The following is a 27,649-nucleotide window of genomic DNA, read 5'->3' on the forward strand; positions in this document are numbered from 1 at the left end:
GAAGTCAAGGGGGGGCGACACGGCGGGCTCGCCCAATAGGGACGCTCTTGGGGCGGGCCGAGAAGGCCGGAGAGGCCAATCTCGCGAGAAGGGCGGTGGCGGCGGCAGAGCCGGGCTGAGCCCAGCGCAGCGGAGCTGCCGGCGGGGCGGGCGGCCGGTGAGCGGTGGGGAGTATGGCGGGCGCAGGCGACGAGCGGACGCCGCTGCTGGGCGCGCGGCGGGCGGCGTTCGAGGGCCGGCGCGCGGCGTGCGCGGCCGTGCTGCTGACGGAGCTGCTGGAGCGCGCCGCCTTCTACGGCGTCACGGCCAACCTGGTGCTGTTCCTCAACGGCACGGCGTTCGGCTGGGAGGGCGCGCAGGCCAGCCAGGCGCTGCTGCTCTTCATGGGCCTCACCTACCTGGTGTCGCCGTTCGGGGGCTGGCTCGCCGACGCGCGGCTCGGCCGGGCGCGCGCCATCCTGCTCAGCCTGGCACTCTATCTACTCGGCATGCTGGCTTTCCCGCTGCTGGCCGCGCCCGCCACTCGCACGGCGCTCTGCGGGGCCCCCCGCCCCACGCGCGTCCGCAACTGCTCGGCGCCGCCGTGTGCCGACGCGCCTGCCCGCTACTGCGCGCCCGCCGCGCTGTCAGCGCTCGCGCTCGTGGGCCTGGGCGTGGGCGCCGTCAAGGCCAACATCACGCCCTTCGGCGCCGACCAGGTGAGGGCCGCGCAGGTGCGGGGCGAGGGGGCGGGGTCGCCCGCGGGCCAGGAAACCCAGATACCGCGGGGGACCAAGCAGGGTGGGCGCTGGCGCGCGGGGGCTGCAGACTGAGGGGCCTCCTTCCTTTAGGAGGGGCCCTTTAGGAGTTGGGGGGGTGCCTTTAGGGGTTGAGACCTGGGGGAGAGCAGAGGGGTTTCTGGATTGGGCCTCCGCAAGTGCAAAGGCCCTGGGGCCAGAAGAGAGGAACGCTGCAGCTACCGTGGCAGTCGTGTTGCAGTACAGAACACATCAGTGTACCAAGTCTGCACGTACTGTATGCCTTAAACTTACGGAAGGTTATGCGACAAGTATGTTTCAAACAAAAGAAGAAGTGGGAACAGGGGTGGCAGGCAGGTGCTTCGTGAAGTGAAGCTATGTAAAGAGTTTGAGGTCTGTTTTGAATACAGTAGGGAGCCTCTTTTGGGGTTTGAGCAGGGGGTAATGTGATCTGATTTATGTTTCTAAAAAATTCAGTCTCTGTAGGGCGTGGGCCTGGCAGCTGTGGCCTGCCAGCCAAATCTGGCCTACTTCCTGTTTTCGGAGGGCCCACAGGCTAAGAATAAGACTGGTACTTAGGTTTTTGAACGATAGGAAAAAAGTAAAAAGAATATTTTTGTGGCAAATGAAAATGATAGGAAACTCAAACTTCAGCTCACACAAATAAAGCTTTATTGGAACACAGCCCTGCATCTTCCTGGTCACATATGCTGTGGCTGCTTTCGCAATACGGTAGCAGAATCAAGTAGTTGTGACAGACTGGACATCACTTAAAATTTAAACTATTTACACCCTGCCCCTTCACAGGAAAAGTTTGCGGACGTCGGGTATAGAGACTAGGTTGTATGGGAAGTGGTGACAGCAGACAGATCAGGTAGGAGTCTGTTTCACTGGCCAGGTGAGAGATTAGAGATTTGGACTAGGACAGGGGCAGTGGACATGGAGTGAAGTGGTCGATTCAGGATAAGTTACGGAGGTAGAGGGGCCGGGATTGCTGGTGGATCTTATGCAAGCAACAGGGAAGATAACTCCTGGGTTTTTGCGCTAAGTAGCCGTGTGATTGCGAACATCTACGGAGGGCTTACTGTGCATCAGGCCCCGTGCCGAGTACTTTGTCAGTTCATAGGACTCCTCTGTTGTTACCGTGCCCATTTTACAGTTGAGGAAACTGGGGCTTGAGAGGTTAAATCATTTGCCCAATGATACAGAGCTAGTACGTGACTGAGCCAGGGTGCAAGAGCCTGGCCTCTGCATGTGAACTTTAATCACCCCGGTGAAAGGCGACGCCTTATAATGATGTTGGAAATAATAGTTGCCTAATGTCCTGAATTCTTCACTTCCTTCTCTGCACCATGGAGTGTGCTTTCCATACCTGAACTCATTTGAACCTCGTGTGAATCTTATACCCATGTTTTAAATGAGGAAATGGAGGTGCAAAAAAGATTTCTTTTGTTGTCCTATAGGCAGTGAGTGGTCAAGCCAGGGTTTAGGTGCCGGTCTGATTTCTTAATGTGTCCTTTAGCTGAGATGGGCATTCTGTGACGTTGGCTTTGGCCTTGGGGGTGCCGGCAGCTCATGGGCCAACCGTGAAGGCACGGGACGGGGATTACCCATCTTTAAAGACCAGGCCACAGGACTAAAGAGCACCCTGAGTGTTTAGGTGGTGCCCCGTACTGTACCAAGTGCTCTTCCTATGCGACCTTATCTAACACCTTGCAACAATTTATGTCCCTAATTGTCCCTGTTTTACAGTAAACGGAGGCTTGGGGGGTGTGACCTACCCAGGACCACAGCACGTGAGTGGAGGAGCTGGGTTTAAACCCGGAAAGTCTGACTTAAAAATTCCTGCTCTCCAGTAGATAATAGACGAGGGATTAATATTCCTGAAAAGAATGAGTGGTTCTGTAGAGGTTCTCTAGAAGCCACGACAGAATTTGTGCCCTTTTGGTGTGTAATTAGATGTGGATCTTAAAAAGAAACGAGCTGTTCTGCAGGAGAACTGACCTCATCTTCTCTAACGTGACACTGCCGTGGAAAAAGGAGAGCCACTCTATTTAAGGATATCAGAGAGACTTGACAGCCAAACACAACGTGTGCTTCGTGATTGGAGCCCAGCTTCTCTAAAAGCCATTTATTGGGACGATTGTGATTGTGGTCTATTGATTATAGACCACATATTAGATAAAGTTGCATTGGTGTTAATTTTCTTAGGTGTGATAATGGTTTGTGTTATCTAGAAGAATGGCCTTATTTGTAGGAGATTCATGATGAAATCTTTGGGGTGAAATAATGATGCTGTAACTTATTTTTAAATGGTTCAGCCAACAGAGTATTTCATATATGTACAGAAAAAGAACTAAGGCTGCAAATGAAGGCTATAGAAGTGTATGCTTTACTACTCTTTCAACTTTTCTGTATGTTTAAAAATTTTTTTACTAAAAAGTTAAGGGGATGTCCATCAACTGATGGGTGGATAAAGCACGTGTGGTCTCTCCATACAGTGCAATATCCTTCAGCAGTAAAAAGGGATGAAGTACTTGCTTCAACGTGGATGAACCTTGAAAACATCATGCCACTGAGAGACGCCAGGCACAAAACACGGCATGTTCTATGATTCCATTTATGTGAAATGTCCAGAACAGACAGATGCATACAGACGAGGAGGCTAGTGGTTGCCAGGAGTCAGGAGAGGGGAAAGGGAAGCTACTGTAAGAGGAAGTGTCTTGTTGGTTTGACAAGAAATGTGGAATTGGACAGAGGTGGTGGTTGCTCATCTGTGAATAGACTAAAAACCACTGAGTGGTACATTTCAACAGGGTGAACTTTTTATTATGAGAATTGTATCTCAGTGAAAAAAACATGTAAAAGGAAAATGTTAGTACCCTTCAGCCAAGGTGCTTGCTCTGTGCCAGGTGCTGGCTGGTCTTTGAAGGGGATTTGAGAGGCGTCCCCCAGAGGTGCCGCGGCTCGCGGGATCTCAGTTCCCAGCCCAGGGACTGAACCCGGGCCACGACAGTGAAAGCCCCGAATCCTAACCACCAGGCCACCAGGGAATCCTAACCACTAGGCTACCAGGGAACTCCCAGGATTTCTTTTCTTTAATTGAAGTATAGTTGATTTACAGTGTTGTGTTAGTTTCATGTGTACAGCAAAGTGACTCAGTTATACATTTATATACATTCTTTTTCAGATTCTCTTCCTTTATAGGTTATACAAGATATTGAATATAGTTCCCTGGGCTACATAGTAGGACCTTGTTGGTTATTTTATATATAGTCGTGTGTTACCTGTTAATCCCAAGTTCCCAATTTATCCCTCCCCCGGCTTGGTAACCATAAGATTGTTTTCTGTGTCTGTGAGTCTGTTTTGGAAATAAGTTCATTTGCATCGTATTTTAGATTTCACATATAAGTGACATCATATGGTATTTGTCTTTCTTTGTCTGACTTACTTCACTTAGTATGATCATCTCTAGGTCCATCCATGTTGCTGCAAATGGCATTACTTCATTCTTTTTTATGGCTGAGTAATACTTTGAAGGTACCTTTATGCTTCTCTATCCCTGACGCCTTTGTCTGCGATACAGGGCCTCTAGGAAACCCTCTGAGTGAGAGATGAATGGGGTCATGCTGTGCAGCCCTGAGAAGGAGGCCTTAGCTGACTTTTGAAGGAAGATGTACGTACACCAGAGTCCAGGGGGGCTGCTGATGTAAATCATGTCAGCCCTGTCTTTTCCCCCGAGTGATTAACCTTCCTCAGAGGTCACAGCCATTCTAAATGGATGGCTCCTGTAGCTGAACGAGTGAACTGAAAGAACTCTTTTTTACAGACAAAGAGAACAAAGATACATTTTTTCTAGAGGGCAAAAAAAAGCTGCGCTGTTATGTGTTTAAAGGAATTTTTCCAAATCAGCCAACTGTCTGACTCACTCCCCAGGATCCTGTTCCTTTAGCTGCGCTTCTCTGAGTTGACCGCAGCGGTGTCTTTTGGCCGATCATATGATGGTCCTGTTTACCCTTGGTCGGGTAGGGCGGGAGGCAGGTGTACAGACGGTGACGTAATGTGACCCACATGAAGTGTGGGTGTCAGTCCAGGGCATGGAGGCATGTGACTTGCGGTTTATAGGAGCCGGCAGGCTCCTATAAGAAAATTACTGCTATGTGGTTATTTAGGGTCTAGTGATAGGCTTAGGTTCCTGAAGTAATTTTAGTGAATTACATTCGGAAGTTCAAATAAGTCGACTGCCACGTTTACCAGGATGTGTGCTGTGCCACTGTAGATACTGGGAAGGGCCGAGATATAGTTCAGTTAATACGTATATTGTCTTTTTTTTTTTTTAATTTATTTATTTTTGGCTGTGTTGGGTCTTTGTTGCCGCGCACGGGCTTTCTCTAGCTGCAGCGAGCGGGGGCTACTCTTCGTTGTGGTGCGCGGTCCTCTCACTGCGGTGGCCTCTCCCGCTGCGGAGCACGGGCTCCAGGCTCACGCCCGGGCTTCAGTAGTTGTGACACGCGGGCTCAGTAGTTGTGGCTCGCAGGCTCTAGAGCACAGGCTCAGTAGTTGTGGCACACAGGCTTAGTTGCTCCGCGGCATGTGGGATCTTCCTGGACCAGGGCTTGAACCCATGTCCCCTGCATTGGCAGGCGGATTCTTAACCACTGCGCCACCAGGAAGCCCCTGCATTAACTTTAGATATTATGTTTACTGGACCCCTTTTAAGCTTGCCCCCCCACCCTAATTACTTGTTTTTATATCTTTAGTTACATTTTCTCTGTAACCGTGTCTGCTTACAGTTTTTTCTTCCTTCTGGTCTCTTTCCAGGATAGCATGAATATTTGAGTCCATTTTAGTGACATTTAAACGCACTGTGGGGACTTCCCTGGCGCTCCAGTGGTTAGGACTCCGCGCTTCCACTGCCGGGGGGCCCAGGTTCGATCCCTCGTCGGGGTAGTAAGATCCTGTAAGCGGCATGGCGCAGCCAAAAATGATAAAAAAAATAAACGCGTTGTGTTCTCATGGAGAGCTGTCTTAGAAATGTAAGGCCTGCTCTGTGCAGATCATTTATTCAGTGATCATGCCAGCGTTTGGTCCAGGACCTCCGCTCCCTTCTGACGTGGGGGGGGCCAGGTTTAAGCTCCTCCTGCTGCGGTTTATTTAGAACTCAGATTTTCCGTTTGAGACGGGGGTTACCAGATAGTTACTTCAGGCATATTATTTGTTATCACAATATCCATGTTTAATCATTTTGGATTAAAATTTTTTGGAGGGACAAACAATTTTGACTATATATTTACACCTGTACTTTGATCTTAAAAAGTAGAGGTTAAAGTGTCATGTTGCATAATATGACTGCTAAAAAGGTAGTTTCTGTGCGTCACAACTGGTTGTTTAGACCCCCATTGAAAGCCTCCTCTCTTACTTAGAAAAGGAGATTGCTCTGTGGATCAGAATTCAGATCTGTTACTGGACCAGGAATTGTCCAGCCTTTTCATAACCTGTAACTTAAGGACGAGACAACAGAAGTTCCCAAGGCAGCAACACCTGACAGTCTTTGTACACGATCCAGCATCAGCCTTTAGCTAATAACGTTTGTTTAAACATTTTATGAGGCGAAACTGGCTAGGAATGACTCTGGCTGGCCCAGAGCACGTTCTCGTGGTGTCCACGCAGATGTGAGAAGCCATCCTCAGAGGGACGTCCACGGGGTGCCCACCCCACACGGACTGTCCCCACCAGGAGGGGCTCCAGCTGGGCAGGTCTTGTGGAGAGTGCACACCTAGAACTTGCTTGTGTTACCTGGTGCTTGTGTTTGTCTGCGTTCAGGAAATCAGTGATTTTTGTGCCTTCCAGGGATCTCTGTCCTTATCAGAACTTCTGATTCCATTGAGAGGCGTCCTGGTCTAAAAATAGCATGCGGTTTTAGTTTCTCTGTAATTTTCCCCTTGTTCCGGATTTATCAAGGCGTGGAGCTATATGGCTGTGAGTAGAAGTCCTCTGGAAAGTTGTTTAAAATGCAGATTCCTGGGCCCCAACCCCAGAAGTGGTGAGTGGGTAGTCCTGGAACGTGGGTCCTGTGAATCTGTATTTTTAAGGAGCATGCCAGGCGTTTCCAAAGCAGGTGGTCCACGGGAGATACTTGGAGAAACTCTCTAGGATTTGTTGGATTTAAGCATAGTTAAGAGAAACACTACCCAGAATCTGTAGTAATTAAAAGCGTAAGATACATTGTTTTTTGGTCAGGGGACCCTCAGTTGTATCTGTAAACACCATTTTGATTGATTGGCTACATTTCTGGTTTTTTTGGCTGCGTCTTGTGGGATCTTAGTTCCCCGACCAGGGATCGAACCTGGGCCCGGGCAGCGAAAGTGCAGAGTTCTAACCACTGGACCGCCAGGGAATTCCCATGTGCTGCCTTGCTTAAAGCCTGTGATGACAACAGCAATTGATATAAAGATATAGTACTCTATGAAAACTTCGTATATGTTTTTCATCCTTGAGGATGATCACATGTTTTTAAGTCTCTTTCCTCCCGGTTATTTTAGGTTAAAGATCGCGGTCCAGAAGCCACGAGAAGATTTTTTAATTGGTTTTATTGGAGCATTAATCTGGGAGCAATCGTTTCTCTGGGGGGCATTGCCTACATTCAGCAGAACGTGAGCTTTGTCACCGGCTACATCATCCCCGCTGTCTGCATCGGAGTGGCTTTCGTGGCCTTCCTCTGCGGCCAGACCTTCTTCATCACCAAGCCGCCCGACGGCAGCGCCTTCACTGACATGTTCAGGATCCTGGTGTATTCGTGCTGCCCCCAGAAGCGAATCAGGGAACGCAGTCCTAGTGGGTGAGCACTTTATTCTCGTCACAGGCTCAGCTTTCCACGTGACTTACCAACTGTCATAAATAAAGTGCTGGCTTATGTCTGTCCTGTGCTCACCGTGGAGGGGGACACGGGGCTGAGGTTGAAATGTCTCACACCAGCTCCAGGAGGCGGGTGTGAGGTACTTCTGTCTCCATCTTAGAGACAGACCAGCGGCCTCCCTCCTGGGCTCGTGCTTTTCATTTCTAACCGGCACGTTGACCTTCCTCTCACTGCTGATGTAAGATGGAGGCTCCCGACTACGTAGTCGTGTAAAGGTGATAAAGACAGAACCTTGCTGAGGGCATCGAAGAGACAGTGTACTACTTGATGCATTCCTTTGAATGAGAAACCAAGCAGCCGCCTACCTGGTCGCTGCCTGTCTGTGCTCCTTAAGCAGGAAGCTGCTGCGCGGGTCTGTGTGGCCCGTCCCCCCGGGGGTCACTGCAGCGCTCTTTGAGAAGGGCAGGAGAGCAGGACTGAGATGCAGGTAGGGTACCTCCCTCATCCCCTCTGCAGGGGACTTCCCGGTTTTAGCACCGTATGCCCACGACCTGAGGTCTTAAAGCCCAAAGTCCCGGGTCCCGGGGAGTCCTGGGCAAACTGTGGCGGAAGGTCAGTCACCCTAGATGCAGATTAATGAAGAGAAGTCCAGAACTTAGCTCAAAAAGAGACTTCAGAATTTTTTTGTTGTTACTTTTTGATGTAACAACAACATGTAGTAAAATACGTCCCTTTTACCTATACAGTTCTGGGAACTGTGACAGATTCCATCATGTAACCAGAGTGCAGTCAGGGTACAGAGTATGTCCATCCCCCCAGAAAAGTCCCCAGGACCCTTTGGAGTTGAGCCTCTCGGAATATTTTGATCAAGGCAGGTGTTGAGATGGGCGCTCAGTCCCTGAGCCCGAGGTTGACGTTCTGCAGGCCGACCCCGCGTCTGTCTGCCTCCTCATGGCTTGTCTGCGTGTGTCTGATTTATGTCCTTGGAGCCATAACAGCTGTCTGACATTCCTCCCACATGGTAGATTTGAAGCTGTACCAAAGCAGCTCTATGGCCCTGCCCCTTTGCTCCAGGCTAAACGTCTCTAGTTGCCTCAGCTGTCCTCGTGCGGAATTCCGGCACATCTCACCATCCCAGTGCCCTGGAATTCTAGCGGGTCAGTGTGGCGTTCAGACTCATAATTCAGAACGGCAGCTGGTGGGGCCCCACTAAAGAATGTTTAACAGTTGAAGCCTCATTGCCTCAGCAGCAAGCAGTAGTGCTTTACCGGGGCCTCGTTTTCATTGGGCAGAAGCAAGGTTTCAGATCCTAGATGTTTAGGCTGCAGATTGAATGCCATTAGCAAAACATACCGTTAAATTTTCAGTGTGTCTGTGTGGGTGGTACCTGGTAGACAGTTCTGCGAGAGGACACCATTGCTTTGTGGACACTTGGGTTTTAATGCACACGTGGCGTGGTGAAGTCAGTTTGGACTTAGGAATCTGTTTTCCCTGTAGGTTGGTTTTTGAAGTCTTCCTTGGCACAATTAGAAAAGGACCAGCTTGCAGAAAAGTTGATGGTCTAGAGAATTCTCCAGCTGTGCTCTCCTTACGCACAGGTTAGGGCTGTATGACCTTGGGCGGGTTAATGACCTTGTAAAGCCTTCCTTCTCGTGCAGTGGGAAAGGACCCCTCTCATAGGATCAGTGTGAGGCCTCAGTAAGCTAATCAGAGCCCAGTTAACGGTAACTAACTGATGAGGATGCTTTTGCGGAAGGTCACATCGTCAAGTTATCATCATCACCAGAAGCATCGCCCCTTCCCCTCTCAGCTCCTCCTTCACGGAAGAGCTGGTGGCCTCCCTGAAAGCCTCCCTCCGAGTCACACTGGTGTAATAGTAAGTAAAGCAGCTCGGGTTTGTAAGGAAATCGGTGTGGTCTTCAAGTCCTGACGTTTGATAAATGACCTAATTTAAAATCCAAACAGTCCAGCACAGTAATTTTTTCAAATGCTCACGCAGTGATGCAGCCGGTGTAGTTGTCATCAGCTTCGGATGAAACTGCGGGCCTTCCTCGGCACAGTGGGGCTGGTGGCCAGTGTGACAATGCTGGGGATGAGGTCAGCCACCTTTCAGACGGTGAGGGGCGATCCTACCATGTCTCCTAGTCTCAGGAAAAGGATGGTGGCCACAGTCTCACTCTGGCTAGGAAGTCCTCCTGCCAGCTGTGTCCACGTGTCCCAGTGTTGAGGAATAATCCAGGTAGCTGTATCGGGTGGGGACGATTAGCCGGTAGCAGAATGGAGTTGAAGCAAATTCAGCACAGCAAGCTGGTTTCCTACCTCCAAACTTAATTTGTTACCAAGTAATCGATTTCTGGGGGTGGAAGAAAACTAATTCCTTCATTTTATTTCCCAAAGCGAAGGCATTGGAGTCTTCCAGCAATCTTGTAAACAGAGTCTGTTTGATTCATGTACGATGTCTCATGGAGGGCCATTCCCGGAAGAGACAGTGGAAGACGTGAAAGCTGTTGTCAAGACTGTCCCTGTTTTCTTGGCGTTGATACCGTACTGGACAGTGTATTTTCAAGTGAGTGGAGACATTCACGCTTAATTTCCTCTATCTCCCCGTGAACGCTGCCCCGGCACTCGTTTCGGCCACCGCTGAAGTGCGCAGGGTTCCTGGCTTTCTTTGTCACGAGCCTTCAGGATCCTGGACACTTGTTCTTAGTTACGGACTCATGTTTGCTGATTGAAATGTTTTCAAAACCTGAAAACGAAGCTAAGAATGGAGATGCTCTGTTTTGCCAGACCCCACCTTTGAATATGGTTTCTCATTGGGATAATGGTTACTTCTATTTCAAAGCTCATCTCCAGACGACTTTTACGGTGACCAAGTAATTGACCCGTGTTTTCAAACCTGAGCGTTGCAAGTCTCAGCACAGTGTGGTCTGGGGGAGGGCGTACGCTGCGAGTGAGTGACCGCCGCGCTCATGTAATGACAGCTGCTTTCTACACCCAGATGCAGACGACGTATGTTTTACAAAGTCTTCATTTGAAGATTCCAGAAATTTCCAGTATTACAACCAACCCTCATACGGTGAGAACAGTTGAAAAGATCTGAAAATTGTCTTTGGGGGTTTACCTGACAAATGGATTCCTTCTACCAATGGTAGATACTTTGTAATAACATCAGTTAGCTTGAACTAAAAGCGTTCCTTGAATGCTGAAATGGAATTTGAATGGAATGTTGAAATGGAATGTTTACTTATTTCTGAGACTGTTTCCCATTGGTTATGTCCTTTGCTAAATTAAGTTGACTCCTGACGTTAATATTTCACCTGATTCTTCTTTCCCCCGAGAAAGCACAGAAAAACAAATGCGAATCCCTTTAGAAACAGAAGCCTTTTCTCAGTACCAGTGTCTTGAGACAGACTATTTTCCTAGAAGGTTATACTTTGTACAAATGAACTTTTTTTTTTTTTTTTTTTTTTTTGGCGGTACGCAGGCCTCTCACTGTTGTGGCCTCTCCCGCTGCGGAGCACAGGCTCCAGACGCGCAGGCTCAGCGGCCATGGCTCACGGGCCCAGCCGCTCCACAGCATGTGGGATCTTCCCGGACCGGGGCACGAACCCATGTCCCCTGCATCGGCAGGCGGACTCTCAACCGCTGCGCCACCAGGGAAGCCCCGATGAACTATTCTTGAAATAAGCTTTTCCCATTTACATGTTAGTTGTCAGACGAGTGACTGCTGACACTGCAGAAAAATAAGCAGGTGTCTTCTGTGTTTCCCACTTCCAGTTTCCGGCAGCCTGGCTAACCATGTTCGATGCTGTGCTCATCCTCCTGTTAATTCCCTTGAAAGATAAAGTGGTGGATCCCATCTTGAGAAGAAACGGGCTGCTCCCATCGTCCTTGAAAAGGATTGCGGTGGGCATGTTCTTTGTGATGTGCTCGGCCTTCGCAGCAGGTGAGAAGCCGTTTCCGGTTCCGGTTGTGGGTGATGCGGAATGTGGCCACACGTCGCATGGCACTCCGGAAGTGTGTGTACTTCAAAAGAGGACATATACGGGTTATTCTAACCCTGAGTGATGTTCATTTTCTAGTTTTTCATTTATGAAGCTTAAGATTTTTTTCCTAAGGATTTGTCTGTTTTTGTTTTGTTTTTTTAGAACTATAACCAGTGAAATGCTCTGGAAAGTGACTTTTGGGTTGAATCAAAGGAGGCTTGTTGGGCTTCCCTGGTGGCGCAATGATTGAGAGTCCGCCTGCTGATGCAGGGGACACGGGTTCGTGCCCCGGTCTGGGAAGATCCCACATGCCGCGGAGCGGCTGGGCCCGTGAGCCATGGCCGCTGAGCCTGCGCGTCCGGAGCCTGTGCTCCGCAGCGGGAGAGGCCACGGCAGTGAGAGGCCCGCGTACAGCAAAAAAAAAAAAAAAAAAAGGAGGCTTGTTGTCTCCTAGTGACTTAGATTTTAGAGAACTGTTCATTGCTGTGTAGGTGAAATTTCATAAATTAAAGGTGTTAAATAATCCTCAGAGCTGTGATTCTTAATGTCAGGTCCATTAATCAGCTTCATATACCCTGAACCTTTTGCACTTTTATGTAAAATTTTACATGCATCTTCCTGGAGAGAAAGGATTTTTTGTTTTGTTTTGTTTTTAAATCAAATACAGGTTTCTAACCAGCCTCCATCCCCCAGAAAAAAAGAAAGAGGTTAAGAACTAATGCCTGAGTATTCCAACACCTTTTGGGGGCTCCATTCTGTTTGCATAAATCTTAGATTCTGAAGTATAAGCTGAAATATCATGTGCTGATAAAACTGAGGTGTTGCTGACTTTCTCACCTTGCTTTGGAGCTCTTCATTAATATTTGAAAATGATTGAACTGTGAAATAGCTTAGTTATATAACAAGACAAGAAAAGCCGATATTCCTGAATCACCTATATATCATCACTGTTATGAGGAATGTAATGTTAAGCACTGCTGAGATGGAATTTAATATTCTCCGACAGTGCTTCACAGCAGTCTCCGTCCACTCTCGCTGGGGTGAACACAGTACTAAATATAGTACTATCTATTGATACAGTACTCAACAGATTTAAAGAAATGAGCCCCTAGGCTTAAGAATTCTATATTCCAGACACTGGGACATCTTAGGAGACAATTATGTTGTTTCTTAATCAAATAGGTAATTAAAGGGAGGGCGTGTCTGAATGAAGTTTCTGCTGTGTGCTTTCTGTGTGATTCGTTTCTCTTCCAGTCCTGTGCACATGGGGAGGTAAGCCAGAGCAAACGAGAGCTGGATTACAGCGGGGCTCTGATTGCAGGTCTCATGCCACAGAATCGGTGATGGGCAGAGCCGCTGTGCTGGGGTGGTTCCCTGAGTGCCTGCCACGGGCCCGGCTTCTTCCTGGGCTGGGGAGCCCCCTCTCTGTGCCCCGACCAGCCAGTCACACCCCTTGGAAAGGAGTCCTTGTCCTCTCCCTGTGGGAAAGGGGAGGTTGCTGGTTCCCCAGGCATTTTCTAGCAGACTCCGGCTTTAGTTCCTCTAATACCTTCTTGTCTTCCAGTTTCATTTATGGCTGGATAGCTTCTCCGGGCTGCCTTGAGAACCCCGGGGGCTTCCCGGTGGTTTCTTTGCCTGTTTACGTGGGGAACGACAGCAGACGGGGGACGGTTGTCCAGCGGGACAGGCAGTGCTCTCTTAAAAGTGCGGGCAGTTCACTTCCTGCTCAGCAGGTCGGGCTGTCGTCAGGTGGCCACGGGCGCCTGCAGAGAGGCGGGTGCTGTGCACTGTGTGACCATGACCGCTCTGAACTTCACCATCTGAATTGATCACTCACGCGGAAAACACCGCTGAGGCTGGTGTCCTAAAGAGGCTCTCTTTGCCGAGTGGCCAGATGTTGGGAAGGAGCTTAATGGTCACTGGTTTAAAGAGTTTAAATACCTGGCAACTGGACTCAAGCACAATGTATTAAATTTAATGTAAGCAGTAACTGGTGTTTCATGCCGTTTCATTTCCAGCTCCAGTGAATATTATTTAATTGGAACATTAATGACCTTTGAATACAGACCTGAAATCATTACAGCAAACCAAAGTTTTAATAGAAAAGAGACTATTTTGCCTTTTAACTTACTACATTCAACCATGATAAATCAGGATCTTCCATTTAGTACCATCCCTGCCGGTAATAATTCTTTCTTTAAATTTTCTTAGATGAGAATCAGGCATGTCCAAGGGGTTTCTTCTAGTCTGCTTGAGAAAAAAAGAAGTGTGTTAATTTGTCAGATTTCCTTGCCCCTTAAAAATTATGTGTGTTCTTAATTTACTAACATCATAGATGCTCACTGGAGAAAAGGGAACCTTAGAAACATAAAGGAGAAAATAAAAATCAACTGTAATTTTCCCAGAGATGCTCATTCCTGGGATGGTGTGTATCTGTCTAATCCCGTTTGTGTGTCTCTGCATACATACATACACACCTTCTGTGTTTTTGCGAAAATGAGATACTGATGTGTAAGCAGATTTGAGCCTGATTAAGGAAAACTAAGTGTAAGGAAACCATAAAAATGTAATAAAAGCTGTGCTTGTTACTATTGGGGGGTAGAAAAATCCCCCAAATACAGATGGGCCATCTCCCCTCATTTCCCTCCTCCTCCTCCTCCTTCTCTCGCTCTCTCTCACACACACACAGATTTAAGCACTCATAGTTCCACCGCCCAAGGAAATCCTCTACCACCATTCTGCAGTGCATGGGAAAAATTATGTATGTTGTGATGTGTGTGTGCGTTTATACTTCGTCACCTGCTTTAAAGAAAAACCTAAAATATCCTTCTGTGTCAAACATTCACGTGCAATGCTTTGTTGTTGGGCGTTCAGGATTCTAGTTTTACTGTACGGTCATCACTGCAGTGAAATCGCTTTACTTCTCGAATCCCTGGAAGTGTACTCACTGCATCCTTGTTTGATGTGTGTACATGACAGAGTTACCTTCCGTCATCCCAGGCTGACGGTACCCATCCGTGTGCCTCACGGTCTGCTCTTCCACTCAGCTGTGCCGTGGATGCCCTATTACCACAGCGGTTTTTAGGCAGGAGTACGTGCCCGGGCTTCAGGGCATGGAGAGCATCCTGGAATGGAGACAGAATCATCTGAGTGCCTTTTTCTGGGTCATAGCTTTCATTAGGAAAGTGTTCAGAGCCACTGGTCTACAGCACTTTTTAAAAAACTGTTATCACAGAGTCAATCCACAGTCGTTAGATAACCTAGATAGAAGTGCGAGGAGACCTTCATTCACCCCTAATCCCACCATCCAGTGATGATGCCTACACCTGTGTTTATATCTTCCTAGAATATTTTATTAAAGCTAAATTGTTCTTTTTTAAACAACAGAAATGGAACAGACTATTCACAGTTTATAAGCTATTTTTGTATACTATATATAATACATACCGTTTTTCCAAGTCAATTACAAATTTAAATTACGGTTTTTGACAACGACATAATATTCCATTTTGGGCCATACTATCAGTTTTTAAAACCAGTCCTATTAAACATGAGGGTTGATTCCAGTCTGTCCTACTTGAAGCAGTGCTGTGTGTACACCCTGACGCGTCCGCACATGGGTGCTCATCTCGTATGAAAGGGCCAGAGCAGCATGCCGATACGAGTCTGATCTCACCGTGCCCTTGTCACACTGATTATTGTGTTCTGTTAATCTTCTCTTATCTGAAGGGTTGCAGCATTCTATATCTTTATTGTGTACTATGAGTGATCTTAAGACTTTTTCCCAAAATGTGTCAGACGTTCTATTCTGTGTACAGTTCGTGTGTTGTGACCAGTTTTCTAGTGGGTTTTTCTTGTAATAGAGTGTAGATTGTCACTACTCAGAATTTTATCTCATTTTACGAATAATTTTTTCCCATTTTTTTCATTTTCCCTTTAATTTTGTTTTTGACGTCTTGTGAAGTCTTATATGCTTCTTCATTTAGGTCCTATACATTTTATGTTAGATTTATTCCTAACTGCTTTTATGTAGTTTGGTTTCTCACCTAGGAGATATTTTAAAATTCTGAGTTTCAGTGAATTATTTTCAGATGGTCGCTCGTCTTGAAATTAACATAGTTTCTTTTCCTGCCTTCTTTATAAAAAGAAGGTATTTATTTATTTGTTTATTCAGGCCACACTGCGCGGCTTGTGGGACCTTAGTTCCCCGACCAGGGACTGAACCCAGGCCTGGGCAGTGAGAGCGCTGCGTTCTAACCCCTGGACCGCCGGGGAGTCCCGTTTTCCTGGTTCCTGCTACGCCTCCCTGTGTCTCTCCTTGTTTGGCAGGGCGGCCTGGCTTTCTCCAAGGCTGCTGGTGGTGACGGATGCCCCCCTTTATCCCTGACTTCGACGAGCGCACCTTCAGCCCCTCACTGTGGAAAGTTCTCTCTCACCTCTGAGTTTGCATACGTATTCCTGACGGTTACATATCTAAGCTTTATCTCAAGTTTGTGTTTTTTGGCAGAGATGAATGTTGAGTTTCTCTCAAATATCTTAGTTTGGTTTTCGGGAAGATCGCACGCCCTCCTTATTCCACTCCACCACCCTGCCTTTCGCTGTTCATGTTTTTCATTTATTTTAACATCTGGTATTTAACTGTTCCTGAATTTCTAAAATACACCCTGTTTGTTAAAAGGTCTGATTGGAATCTGCTAATTCCAATCTGCTCAATAATCTGCTTTTATTGAGCGACTGTGCGTCTCTTTCTAACCAACATCCGTCTGGTTTGGTGTCAGGGTTATACAGCTTCATAAAAGGTGTTGGTAAACTCCCTATTTCTTTTCTTTTTTAAAAAAAAATATTTATTTATTTTTGGCTGTGCTGGGTCTTTGTTGCTGTACGTGGGCTTTCTGTAGTTGCAACAAGTGGGGGCTACTCTTCATTGCGGTGCGCGGGCTTCTCACTGAGGTGGCTTCTCTTGTTGCAGAGCACGGGCTGTAGGCGCACGGGCTTTAGTAGTTGTGGCTCGTGGGCTCTAGGTGCGGCTCGTGGGCTCTAGGTGCATGGGCTTCAGTAGTTGTGGCTCACGGGCTCTAGAGCACAGGCTCAGTAGTTGTGGCACATGGGCTCAATAGTTGTGGCTCGGGCTCTACAGCGCAGGCTCAGTAGTTGTGGTGCACGGGCTTAGTTGTTCCGGGGCATGTGGGATCTTCCCGGACCAGGGCTCGAACCTGTGTCCCCTGCATTGGCAGGTGGATTCTTAACCACTGTGCCACCAGGGAAGTCCAAACTCCCTATCTGAAGGCAGGGAGTATTTTAACAGGATGAGAATTATCTGTCTGCTCCAAGGAAGTTCCAAGTCTTTGCCTAGAAAATCATATGAGTACATCCTCTCTGAAAGGAAATATAACTTTTCTACCTTTTTCTCAGTTTTGTACAGATCTTGTTTTTTCTTGAATCACTTAAGCTTTTTATTTTTTTAATGTCCCTAGTAAATCATTTATTGAGTTTTAGAAAAATTGTTAGAGTGGAGATAAAAATAGTGTTTTAAATAAATCTGTTGTGTTTTCTTCCTCGTTTCTAGTTTCCCTTTTTTATGTGCTCTTTTTTTATTAGGCTTGCCAAGACTGTATTTTATAATTTTTCCTTAGATGTCTGTCTTGAATTTATCATTTGATTGTTTTTATGTTTTCTAAGTGAAGAATTTAAGATATTAATTTCTATTAACTTTGGTTTATTTAGTGGGTTTTTTTTCTCATTTCTTGAGTTAAATTCTTCACGTCTATTTGTTCTTTCTTGCCTAACAGTAAAAACCACGTAATGGCATGAATTGTCCTGTTACTCTTGCTTTACCGAGGTCTCTTGGCTTTCATTTGTTGTAGTGTGTTTTTTCTTCCTACGAATATTGAAACTATGGTTTTTATTTTCTTTTTGATCCAAGAGTAATTTTAGAGAAGTTTTTTCATTTCATAATATTGATGCTTTTGTATATCAATTTGTTAATGAAAAAGCTTTAATTGAGGAGTTGGGAAAGATCCTGGCTTTATAATTCTGTACCGTGGACTTCAAGGCTTCCGTTCTGGCCAGTGTTACTTTCTAAAAATGTTCGTGGGGTGCTGCATAGGATGGCTCGCAGGTTGTCCTACCATCAGCTGAGTGGGTCGGATCCCTTGTAGCAGGAGCCCTGAAGTCCAGTGCTGCCAGGGGCCTGGGATCACGGCGATGGCCCGTGTCCAGGGATGCTGTGGTCTGGGCGGGGTCTGGTGAACGCGGCAGCGCGGGCCCATTAGAACGGAGCCCCGCGAGGGCACAGGTGTTAAGTGTCCATAAAGTTCGGGACCTGGGTCTACCCTTGGATCTCCGACGCAACCAGTTGCCCGGCAAAGCATCATCTTTCCATCTGCTCGCTCTGGTGAGGACCGGGAGGGCTCCTGTGTCTCAGAGCCTCGCTGCATTCCTAGCAGATGACAGCGTTTCGCTCACGAAGGTCTGTGGCTTGCGTCGTCCCTGGGGAGGGCACGCGCCGTCCTCGGGCAGTAGCGCTGTGGCAGGAGGTGCACACGGGGACCCTCAGGCCCGGCAGAAGCCCAGCTCACACCCCAACGGTCGCTGAGACCGGCGCCCCTGTCTCTGCCCAGCTGCTGGCTCTGGCTTGCTTCTCCCGGGCTCGCCGCGGCCGTGGGGCCGTGCACCTGACCTTCAGCGTGTTCTCTTGGTGCCCATGCGCTGCGGTTGGCACGCCTCCCTTCTCGGTGACTCTGCTCGGCCTCTCCCTCACTCAGACCTTTGCTGCTTTACGCTTTAGTTCTTGCCTCGCCCGCAGCGTTGGGTTTTCTTTTGTTTTGACGTGATGTGTGTCCGTGTCTTTAACTGAAGAATTCGGCCCGTCGATGGCTGTGTCGGCTCTCCCAGCATCTGCCCTTATGTTGGTCTGTGCCGGTGCTCCTGGTCCCATCCATCAGGAGCTCTGCCGGCTGCGCAGCCCCTGCGTCGTCTGGAGGGCTTGCACTCTCCCTCGGCCTCTGTTCTCTGCGCTGTCCGGCCAGCCGTCCCACCAGAGAGGAGCTTCAGTGATTTCTCACGCTCTTGTCTCTTGGGGCTCGACCCTCGTTATTTGTGTCCCCCTTGCCAGCGCCCCTTCGTTTCCGTTACCTGTTCACCCCCCGTCCTCAGGGAGCCGTGCTTTCCTAACTAGTAAGAGCGCAGAACAGGTCCTGTCCGACAGGTTACTTCCGTTCTCTGCCAGGCCTTGCAGAAGGACTAAGTCTGTGTATCGTCCCCACCAGTACTGCCCCATCACGCACACGCGTGCGCACACACACACAGACACATCCACACACATGCACATGCACACGCAGGCACATACGCACACACAGACACACAGACGCACGCACACACAAACACATACACACACAGGCAGACACACACGCACACACACACAGACACATACGCACTGTCTTAAGCCTCTCTTGCCTTTCCTGTGGAGGACAAGAGTCTTCTCCAGCTTCAGTATTTATTCCCCTAAAACAGGCTGCGTGGGTGCTTCCCCCTCTGCTCTTGGGTTGGACGGAGCCCTTCCAGCTAGAGGGTCGGTGGCCAGCACAGCGCAGTGATCTTTTGGTCTCAGGGCAGTGGCCCCGGGCCGGCTGGAGCTCGGCCCACGCAGAGGAAGCCCACAGTGCTTTATCCTGTGCGTTGAAGGCGCTCCAGCCAGGCTGATGCCACGGCCCCCTTGGTGCTGCCCGCTGCCCTGCCAGGGAGCAGAACTGTCGCTGTGGACAGGGCCCTTAATGCCACCACCAGCGTCCTGATAACCGCTGGGCCGGGCCGCACGCGCCCCTTTCCAGAGCAGCAAGCGCTCTGCAGTGACCGCTCTGCACGCCTGGGCCTGCTCTGTGTTTCTCAGTCGCAGGACGGGTGTGAAGGTCGATCACCTCTGGGAGGTCTCCCTTTCCCTTGGCCCTTTGATGTGTTTTCTGTCTGTTTGGACATTTCATTTGAGATGTGTTGTGGGCTGCAGGTTCCAGAGTTTGTCTTTCATCCAGTCAGTCATACCCTGGTCCTTTCTCATGCTCAGGTTTTAAAAGGAATATTTTTAATATATTCCGTTGTCCTCTACCCAGACTCCTGTCCTTCCTCATGTGGTTTTAAATCCGTATATTTTTACATATGCATTAGATATTATGGCCCACTCTTTCATTTGCAATTAGAACCCTTTAAAAACAAAACCTAGCGACATCTTTACCTTAAGAAATTGGTCCTACACGTTGTTGTTTTAAACTTTATTTTGATCTGCTTATTTTTTGTTTTGTGGAGAGTAGCTGTTTCTGATCTTGCTTATTTTCCCATGTCTTTCTGCCCCGCGAGGCAGATGACCGATGATCCAGTGAGGTCTTGGTGCTGCTGAGGGCAGAGGGTGGTTCGAAAAGTCCGGGTTACAGTCGTCCGCCTTATCCCTGGTTTTGCTTTCCGTGGTTTCAGTGACCCCATGGTCATCGGTGGTCCGAAAATTACCTACAGTACAATGAGATATTTAGAGAGAGGGGAAGACCACCTTCACGTAACTTTTATTACAGTATGTTGTCATAATTGTTCTATTTTATTATTAGTTACTGTTGTTAATCTCTTACTGTGCCTGATTTATAGATTAAACTTTATCAGAGGTATGTGTGTGCAGGAAAAAACATAGTATATGTAGGATGTGGAACTGTCCTGGGTTTCAGGCATCCCCTGGGGGTTTTGAACGTGTCCCCCAGAGATAAGGGGGGACCACTGTACTTTGCTGACAAGGTTGAGCCCGTCTGCACAAGGGAACCGGCATTAGTGGTAGTAGTGGTAGTTGTAATAGTGATGACGGTCAGTGAATCAGCTTCAATCTGTTCCCTTGAAGGGAAAAACATCTCCAAATTTATGACCTTCTGATAAGTAAATAGCACGATTAATCTTTTCATTGCAGGACTGTTTAGCTTTCCCCTGCTCCCTCTTTTAAAAGAAATAAAAGGTGTTCAGGTGAGCGATGCGGAGACTTGAGGGTTGCGCTCACCATGGTGCGTGCTGGTTTGACGAGGCGCCGCTGGGCGCAGCCCCGCGAGGTGTGGGTCACGTGACCACTGCTTTTAGCAACCCACCTTGGAAGCTGAAAGTAGGGGGATTCCTGAGGTCGGGGGCTTCTGGGGGAAGCCATGTCATTGGGCGTTATCCTTTCATGTATTTCTCAGAATCATCAACAGACATCTTGTACCAAGCACCTAGTTTTTTAGTTTAATTGCAAATGTTAATGAATAAATGCTCATAACCTACTTATGAATTGTAGGAATTCTGGAAAGCAAACGGCTGGACCTCGTGAAGGAGAAGACCATTAACCAGACCATTGGAAATGTCGTTTACTACGCTGCGGATCTGCCGATCTGGTGGCAGGTCCCTCAGTACGTGCTGATTGGCGTCAGTGAAATATTTGCGAGCATCGCAGGTGAGGTTTCCTTGCTGTCGGGGCATCCGCGTCCAGTCCTGTCTCAGCACGATAAAGCCCGTGCTGTTTCCTTCTTTGTTAGGCTGCATCGAGACGGAAACAGCACGGTGCTTGGTGGGTGCTGGTGGGCAGTTGTGGTGCAGAGTGTGAATTGGTGGGGAAAGAGCAATGCTGTGGCTGAGGCTCTCCTTTCTTGGTGTAAAAGGATCCCCAAAACATCAACATGAAGTTCATCTACCGTAGAGGGTCCACAGGAGAGAGGATAAAAGAAGGAAGATCCCTGTAAGCACTGCCTGGCAGCTGCTAATAACCAAGCCCTGCAGTCCTGCCGCCATGGCCAGGCCTCGGGGTCCATCACTGCCTGGCTCTCAGTGTCTTCGTTCAGATTTATAAGGAAGCAAACCTAATTTTTAAAACCTGTGCTCACAGGCCTCTCTTCCCTATTGGTGAGATCACGTGGTGGCATGTGGACACGTACATTCTGTGCAGGCCTGTTCCCAGCTGCTGGGAGCAAGGGAAGGAGGAAATGAGCGATGCCCAGAGGGTGGGGCTGGGAGGGCGGCAGTTGTCACCTCTCCTGCCTCCTGCAGAGCTCACGCGGACCGGCTGATGAACTCGTGGAGGGAATAAGTCACACGGGGTGGCCCTTCCTTTAGAGCACAGTGCAGATCTCCACGTCTGCTTATCACAGTGGTGATTCGGCTTATAGATGCCCCTGCTGGAACTGTTCTAAGATACCTTGCCTTTCAGGTAGAATTCCTGAGTCGGTTTCCCCCCTTTAAGTACTTTGTGTGCAAAGTCCCGTTAGTTAAGAGTGTGGGCAGGTTTTGCTTCTTCAAACTTTCTCTCCATGAGGAACGAGAAACTCCAAGAGCTGACAAGTCAGATGCTGCCTTCAGGTGTGAAGGCGGGAGGTGAGTGGCCACCTCGCGGAGTTTCTAGGGGCTGTGACCGCAGGAGGTGAGCAGCCCGCCGGGTGCTGTCTCCGAGCCGCACCCCAGAGCCTGGGTGTCCGAGGGCCGCGGCGCGAGCACCCTGCTCCTGTCCCAAAACGCCCTCCTTTTCTTCCCCAGGCCTGGAATTCGCGTACTCGGCCGCCCCCAAGTCCATGCAGAGTGCCATCATGGGCTTGTTCTTCTTCTTCTCTGGCGTCGGGTCCTTCGTGGGCTCAGGACTGTTGGCGCTGGTGTCCCTCAAGGCCATCGGGTGGATGAGCAGCCACACGGACTTCGGTAAGGCCCCCCTCGCGGCCCCCATCCCCGTCGTTGGCAGTGACCAGAGCCCAGTCCTCGGGCCGCGTGGAGCGCCCAGGACCAGACGCGCTCAGCGTCGCTGGGCTGCCCCGGGGGCCCCCGGCCTGCTCCCCGCGCCCCATCAGACCACCCGCCTCCCCTCGTTTACCCATGTCCCTGATGGTCTCCTGGGGACGGGTGGGCCTCTCCTGCCCCAGGTTGGCCTCCAGCAGCAGCTCTGTGGCTGCTGTTTTCTCGGAGCGTCTGTGATGAGTAGATTGACCCTCCCACCTTCAGGTCCGGCACTAGTTTTATTTTATTATGAGGCAAATAAAATCTGTATCACAAATTTCCCTTCATTTATCAGGTTGGCCAGAAAGTTGTTCGGTTTTAAGTAAAGCCACATTTTTCATTTTCATGAAGAACTTTATTGAACAACGTATTCACTAACCTAACGAACTTTTTGGCCAACCCAGTATCTTATTTTCGTATTTTTTTTCTTTTCCTGATGGTACCTTTTAATTTCCTGCTGTTAAAAAAAAAAAAAGAGAGATAGATAATAAGTTGCCTTGTTAAAAACAAGTATTACTCATTATTAATCATAATGGGATTTTACAGCTAATACCAGTAGGTGGCAACTTGAGCAAAATCACTCCCGAGAGATGCAAGCTTTGCTGTTTCCATATTTATGATAGCCTTTAAACAGACTCAGGAGATGGAGGTGTGTTTCTTCTTTGTATGTTGTACCAGTAAAAACCACCATATTGCTTTTCCTTGTATAGGCCTGTGGCGTTTGCCGTCCCCTGTAGAAGGTGTGATCCCAGATTTTGTGGCTTCTCTGTGCTCAGTACCCCCTGGGTACTGAGCCACTTCTAGGTTCTAAATCCCCTTGAAAATCTGGTGAAAGCTTAGAGACTGTTCTCCAGAAATTGCAGAATTCCAAAAGCCCTCCCATGATTCGGTTAAAATTCCTGTCTTGAGGGGGGCGTTTTGGCCCAGAGACCCCTGATGCAGCTTCCAGAAACCGGAGCCCCTGCTGCCCCCGGGCACCACTGGTGATGTGTCCAGCTGGTCCGGCTGTGAGAGCCAGTGGTGTGCGGCCAGGCCCTCCTGGCTGTGCTGAGGAGGGGCTGTGCTCGTTACTCCGGCCCCTCGGAGGGCAAGTCCAGTCACACAGGGTTCTGGGAGTTCTCCTGAGCTCCTGGTGTCATGGAATCTGTTCTGTACGTGTGACAGACCTCCTTCAAAGAAAGACTTGTTATAGGGACCACACCTCGGTAGTTCTTAAGACATAGATTCTGGTTTTTTACTTTCATGTGTATCTTGAAGGATCGATTGGTTTTTGTCATTCTCATTGCTTTCCAGTGATTTAATCCACCCCCGCCCCCCCAGCCATTACTAACTTAATAACTGGTAGTTTACCTGTCACGCATCCTTTACTTCTGACAGGTAATTTTAAAACATTTCATTGTGAGGTTTATGTCCAGTATTGATGCACGTGGCACACGTGGACAGATGTTGGATCTGGATTCTGTTTGTTGTGTTATTTTCACGAAAAAGAAGTGCCTTGTCGTGTGTCCTGGATCGGCTGCCCTGTCCAGGAGTGCAAGGTGGTCTCTCCTTGTTTTCCCTCCAGTCCCTTCTGCCCGGAGCCCCATGTCCAGTGATGTGAGAGGACGTGGCAGGTCGGCTCCCGCTCGGTTAGGGGCAGGTGGCTGTCATGGGCGGTGGTTTGGAGAGAGAATGGGACAGGTGACACCTCCTCCCCGCCACCCCCAAATCCTTGTTTCTGTAGGAGGAGCAGCAGGTGTGATCCCAGATTTCACGGCTTCTCTGTGTCCTGGGCTCTCCCCGGCTCTGCCCTGTGTCAGGTCCTGCCTGCATTAGGGCTCCGGCGGCAGTGGGGCTGGCTCAGCGTTTCCTGGCTGACACGTGGATAACTCCCCGTCAGGTTCCAGGACCACGTCTGAAGGAGGAGTCCCCAGATTCTCACCTCGTTGTGTTCTTCTCTCCCTGCCCTCCCCTAGGCCTGCTTGTCCTATTACTATTATTGTTTAGACGGGATCACGTCCGTACTGTGGAGGGCACTGGTCTTGAGTGCATAGCTTGGTGTGCGTTTCATCCAGATCAAAATGCAGGACGTGGAAGGGTGCCTTCTGTCCTTTCTGAGTTAAGCCCCCGGCCCCCGGCAAGATAAACTCTGTTCTGAGGTGGGCCCTGCTGAGTCCTGTGGCCTCTCTCGTCCTCTGCCGTGGCCGTGGCCTTTCACTCAGCACTGAGTTCTCAGAGTCATCCCAGCCATCGGTTCTTTGTTATTTCTGCAGAGTATCCGTCGTACGAATAAGTCAGAATTCATTTATCTGTTCTGCTGCGTGTGGGTGTTCGTGGTGTCTCCAGTTTGAGGCTGTCACAAATAAAGCAGCTGGGAATGTTCTTGTGCATATGTCTGGGGGACACATGAAGCTTGTTTATTGGGGCCCAGGAGTCAGTCTTAGCAAATATGAAACATCCAGAGTTTACCGTCTTTATACGCAATTGCCTTCTGTCTGTGAAGAGGCCCAGGAAAGTACAGAGTGATCACTTTTAGGTGGTGGACCCAGTTCTGCATACCCTTCCTAACGCCAGACTGCGACCGGCCCTGGCAGGGAAGACACAGTGCACAGTGTGCTCGGCCTGCCGGCTTTGAGCTTTGGAAGTTGTAAATGACTCCTTAGTTTGGGGAGATTGATGTTTCAGAGCCGGCACTTCGAACGGCGTGATTGGTGTTTTGACGACAGCCTTGCTGAGATGGCACCAAGCAGCACTGCAGCGCTGGCGCCTGCAAACCGGGGTCCAGGGGCTGCGCTCTCTGTGTCCAGGGTGGAGCCCACCCGCAACGAGGACCAAACCACTGTTGTCAACCCTCTGACCACTGTTGAGTAAATAACACAGTCTGGTAGAAAGTGTAGGTATTACTGGATCTCCTCCCAAAGCAGTAAACATAGGAAATCATTGTCTTCTCCAGCCTGAAGGAGTGAGGATTCTTTAAAAACATGTGAGTGCTTATTATACAAACACGTGTATTATATCTGTTCATTAGGTCTGTTAAATAAAAGCAGTGTTAAACGTCCGATTTTAACGCGTATATGCTCAGATAGAAAAAGGAAGTTCCAGAATAACCCAGCTTGACAGAGACCTTCAGAGGAAAGGAAGTCTGGCGTTTTAAATAAGCCAATGGGAGATGCTTTTGAAGCCGGTCAGAGAGCACAGCAGCTTTCTTCCTAAGATGCCAGCGTCCTCCAGAGATGCTGCTGACGCCCCGCCCCTCTCTGCCCCTCTGTTCGGCAGTGGGCCTGGCCCTTTCCAGTGGGTGGCCAGCGGCGTCAGCGGGAGACCGTCCAGGGCTGTGGTGACGCCGTCTTTGCTGGGAGCCGGGGTGGCGTGCTGTGTGCGGCTCTGGTGTCCCCTCCACACAGCCCTGCGTCTCCACGCTGCGTGGCCGCTTCTCAGGGGACACACGGCAGGTTTACAGCCCTGGGGCCCCAGACCTGCATGTGGACTGGGGCTCCTAACGGGGCCCCGTGAAGAGGAGGTGGCCGTGTGGCCCGGGTGCTGTCTCCACGTTTGACAGGCAGGGAACCTGGGCCCAGAGACCAAGATGCTGGGGTCTGAGCCTCCTTGGTGGAGCTCCGCGGTCCGTGCCCTTAACCTCCGCCACCTCGGCATTGATTGGGCACTGAACGGAGCCTCTCACGTAGGACGCTTCGTGTGGTGCTCAGGCCAGAGTTGGCCATTCAGTGTGTCAGCTCCTAGGGTTAAAGTGGGCACCTGTGTATCAACCTGCAGCCTGAAGTTTTTAAGGAGAAACGTGAAAAGCAAGCTTTTGCCTTCCCCTAGCGCGTGGAGTGTGTGTTCAGCCGTCTGTCCCGGCCTGTGACGGTACTTTGTTTGATGTCAGGTGACGACACGGGAGTCCAGCACTCACACCTGACGTGACGTCCGGGCTGCGTCCTGGCCCGATGCGCGGTCTTGGCACGTGTGCAGACCGTAGACCCAGGCGAGAGGGGCCGTCCGCTGCAGGATCTGACGTGGAGACAGTGGGGGGCTCCTCATCGTGTGGGGGCAGGAGGGCCCAGCCCGGAGCCCGTGTTGGGACACAGCTGACTCACAGTGGCTTTGGAAACAAAGCACTTGTGTATTTTGAATTAGGGGTAGGATTCTTTTCTCTCTTTCTTTTTTTTCTTTTTTAATGACCACAGTTAAAAGTCACCCTGACCTTCGTAGGAACCAGGTTAAATAAATAAAATCTTTTAAACTCTCTCTAAGTGCAGCTTCCTTGCTTCTTTCTTTCCTTTTCTCTAGGCAACATCAACGGCTGCTATTTGAACTATTACTTTTTCCTTCTGGCTGCTATTCAAGGAGCTACCCTCCTGCTCTTCCTTATTGTTTCCGTGAAATATGACCTGCAGCGGTCGAGAGCAAACGGCACGCCCGCCAGCAGGAGGACCTGATGCTCCTGCACCCCCGTCAGGTCTGTTGGACGGACAGATGGACGGACAGATCCGTGGGAAGGTGCTCTGGGGGCTCGGAGAGCAAACGGCTGACTTCCCTAAAACTTGTGTGGTGCCGGGGTTGGTTCCTTCTTTTCCACCCGGTGGCCTAGGTAAGTGCCTTCCTGTGGTTGAGCCCTGCTAAAGGCCCCTGGTCGCCCCGCAGCTGGTTTCCCCTCTGACAGACACCTGCTGCCGCGGGTACAAAGTCTCGGGAGGCAACACCCGTGCTGGTTGGCGTCCCGGTATTTTAAACACATCTCATCCTCTCCTTCCCACAACACACGTTCTCACTTTCTTTTCTTCGATGAATAAACATCTGTTTATATTGAGGAAGGGGAGGATTTGTTAAGAAATAAAAGTGTGGTCAAGTGCTGCCGAGGTTTTAAAGAAAAGCCCTGTTTATGGTTTCTCTCATGAGCCACAGATCTTGCCCGTGCGGGTCCTCGGCACCGGCCGGTGGTGAATGTGTTCTGTCTGCTGCTTCCCGTAATGCTGAGTTCTTAAACCATCGCCATTGCTCTTTCGTTGCTCTTTCCTTAAGAGCGTGATGTTTCATTAAAAACTATTTAAGACTGTGTGTTCCGTCTCAGCCTGCAGAGCAGCCTAATGCGTGTTTTAAACCCCGCCTGGTCAGTCCTTGTGTACAGTTTCATTCTGGTACCATCGAGACTAAAGACCCACCATGATGGGTGGAAGGAAACCCCCCTTCTGAGCAGCACTGGTGCGATTGGAGACCGTTGGGAGTGCCCGTTGTGGACCGGAGCTGTCTGCAGTCACCGACTCTGGTCGTGGTGTTCTCCGTGACATGGGGGTTCTCATTTTGTCTAATAAACTGTTGTCTTATTCGTTGCTGTA

General features: G+C 49.3%; 1 protein-coding gene across 1 annotated transcript; it reads left to right on the forward strand.

The window, feature by feature from the left end:
- Positions 1–3: 3 nt before the first annotated feature.
- On the forward strand, positions 4–27,649 carry SLC15A4 (solute carrier family 15 member 4). Its single transcript, XM_081251734.1, has 8 exons — positions 4–698; positions 7,280–7,575; positions 9,991–10,159; positions 10,592–10,669; positions 11,371–11,539; positions 20,875–21,030; positions 22,104–22,262; positions 26,604–27,649. Exons 1-8 carry the CDS (start codon positions 174–176, stop codon positions 26,750–26,752), a joined length of 1,701 nt encoding a protein of 566 aa, XP_081107860.1. The 5' UTR covers positions 4–173; the 3' UTR covers positions 26,753–27,649.

This window comes from Mesoplodon bidens (genome assembly GCF_964165515.1).
Source record: "Mesoplodon bidens genome assembly, chromosome: 13".
NCBI lineage: Eukaryota > Metazoa > Chordata > Mammalia > Artiodactyla > Ziphiidae > Mesoplodon > Mesoplodon bidens.

Excerpts from the sequence above, each read along its gene's own strand:
- SLC15A4 (XM_081251734.1), top strand. The coding sequence starts at position 174 with ATGGCGGGCGCAGGCGACGAGCGGACGCCGCTGCTGGGCGCGCGGCGG. Across the intron at positions 699-7,279 it reads CGCCCTTCGGCGCCGACCAG|GTTAAAGATCGCGGTCCAGA; the intron begins GTGAGGGCCGCG and ends CGGTTATTTTAG. Across the intron at positions 7,576-9,990 it reads AGGGAACGCAGTCCTAGTGG|CGAAGGCATTGGAGTCTTCC; the intron begins GTGAGCACTTTA and ends TATTTCCCAAAG.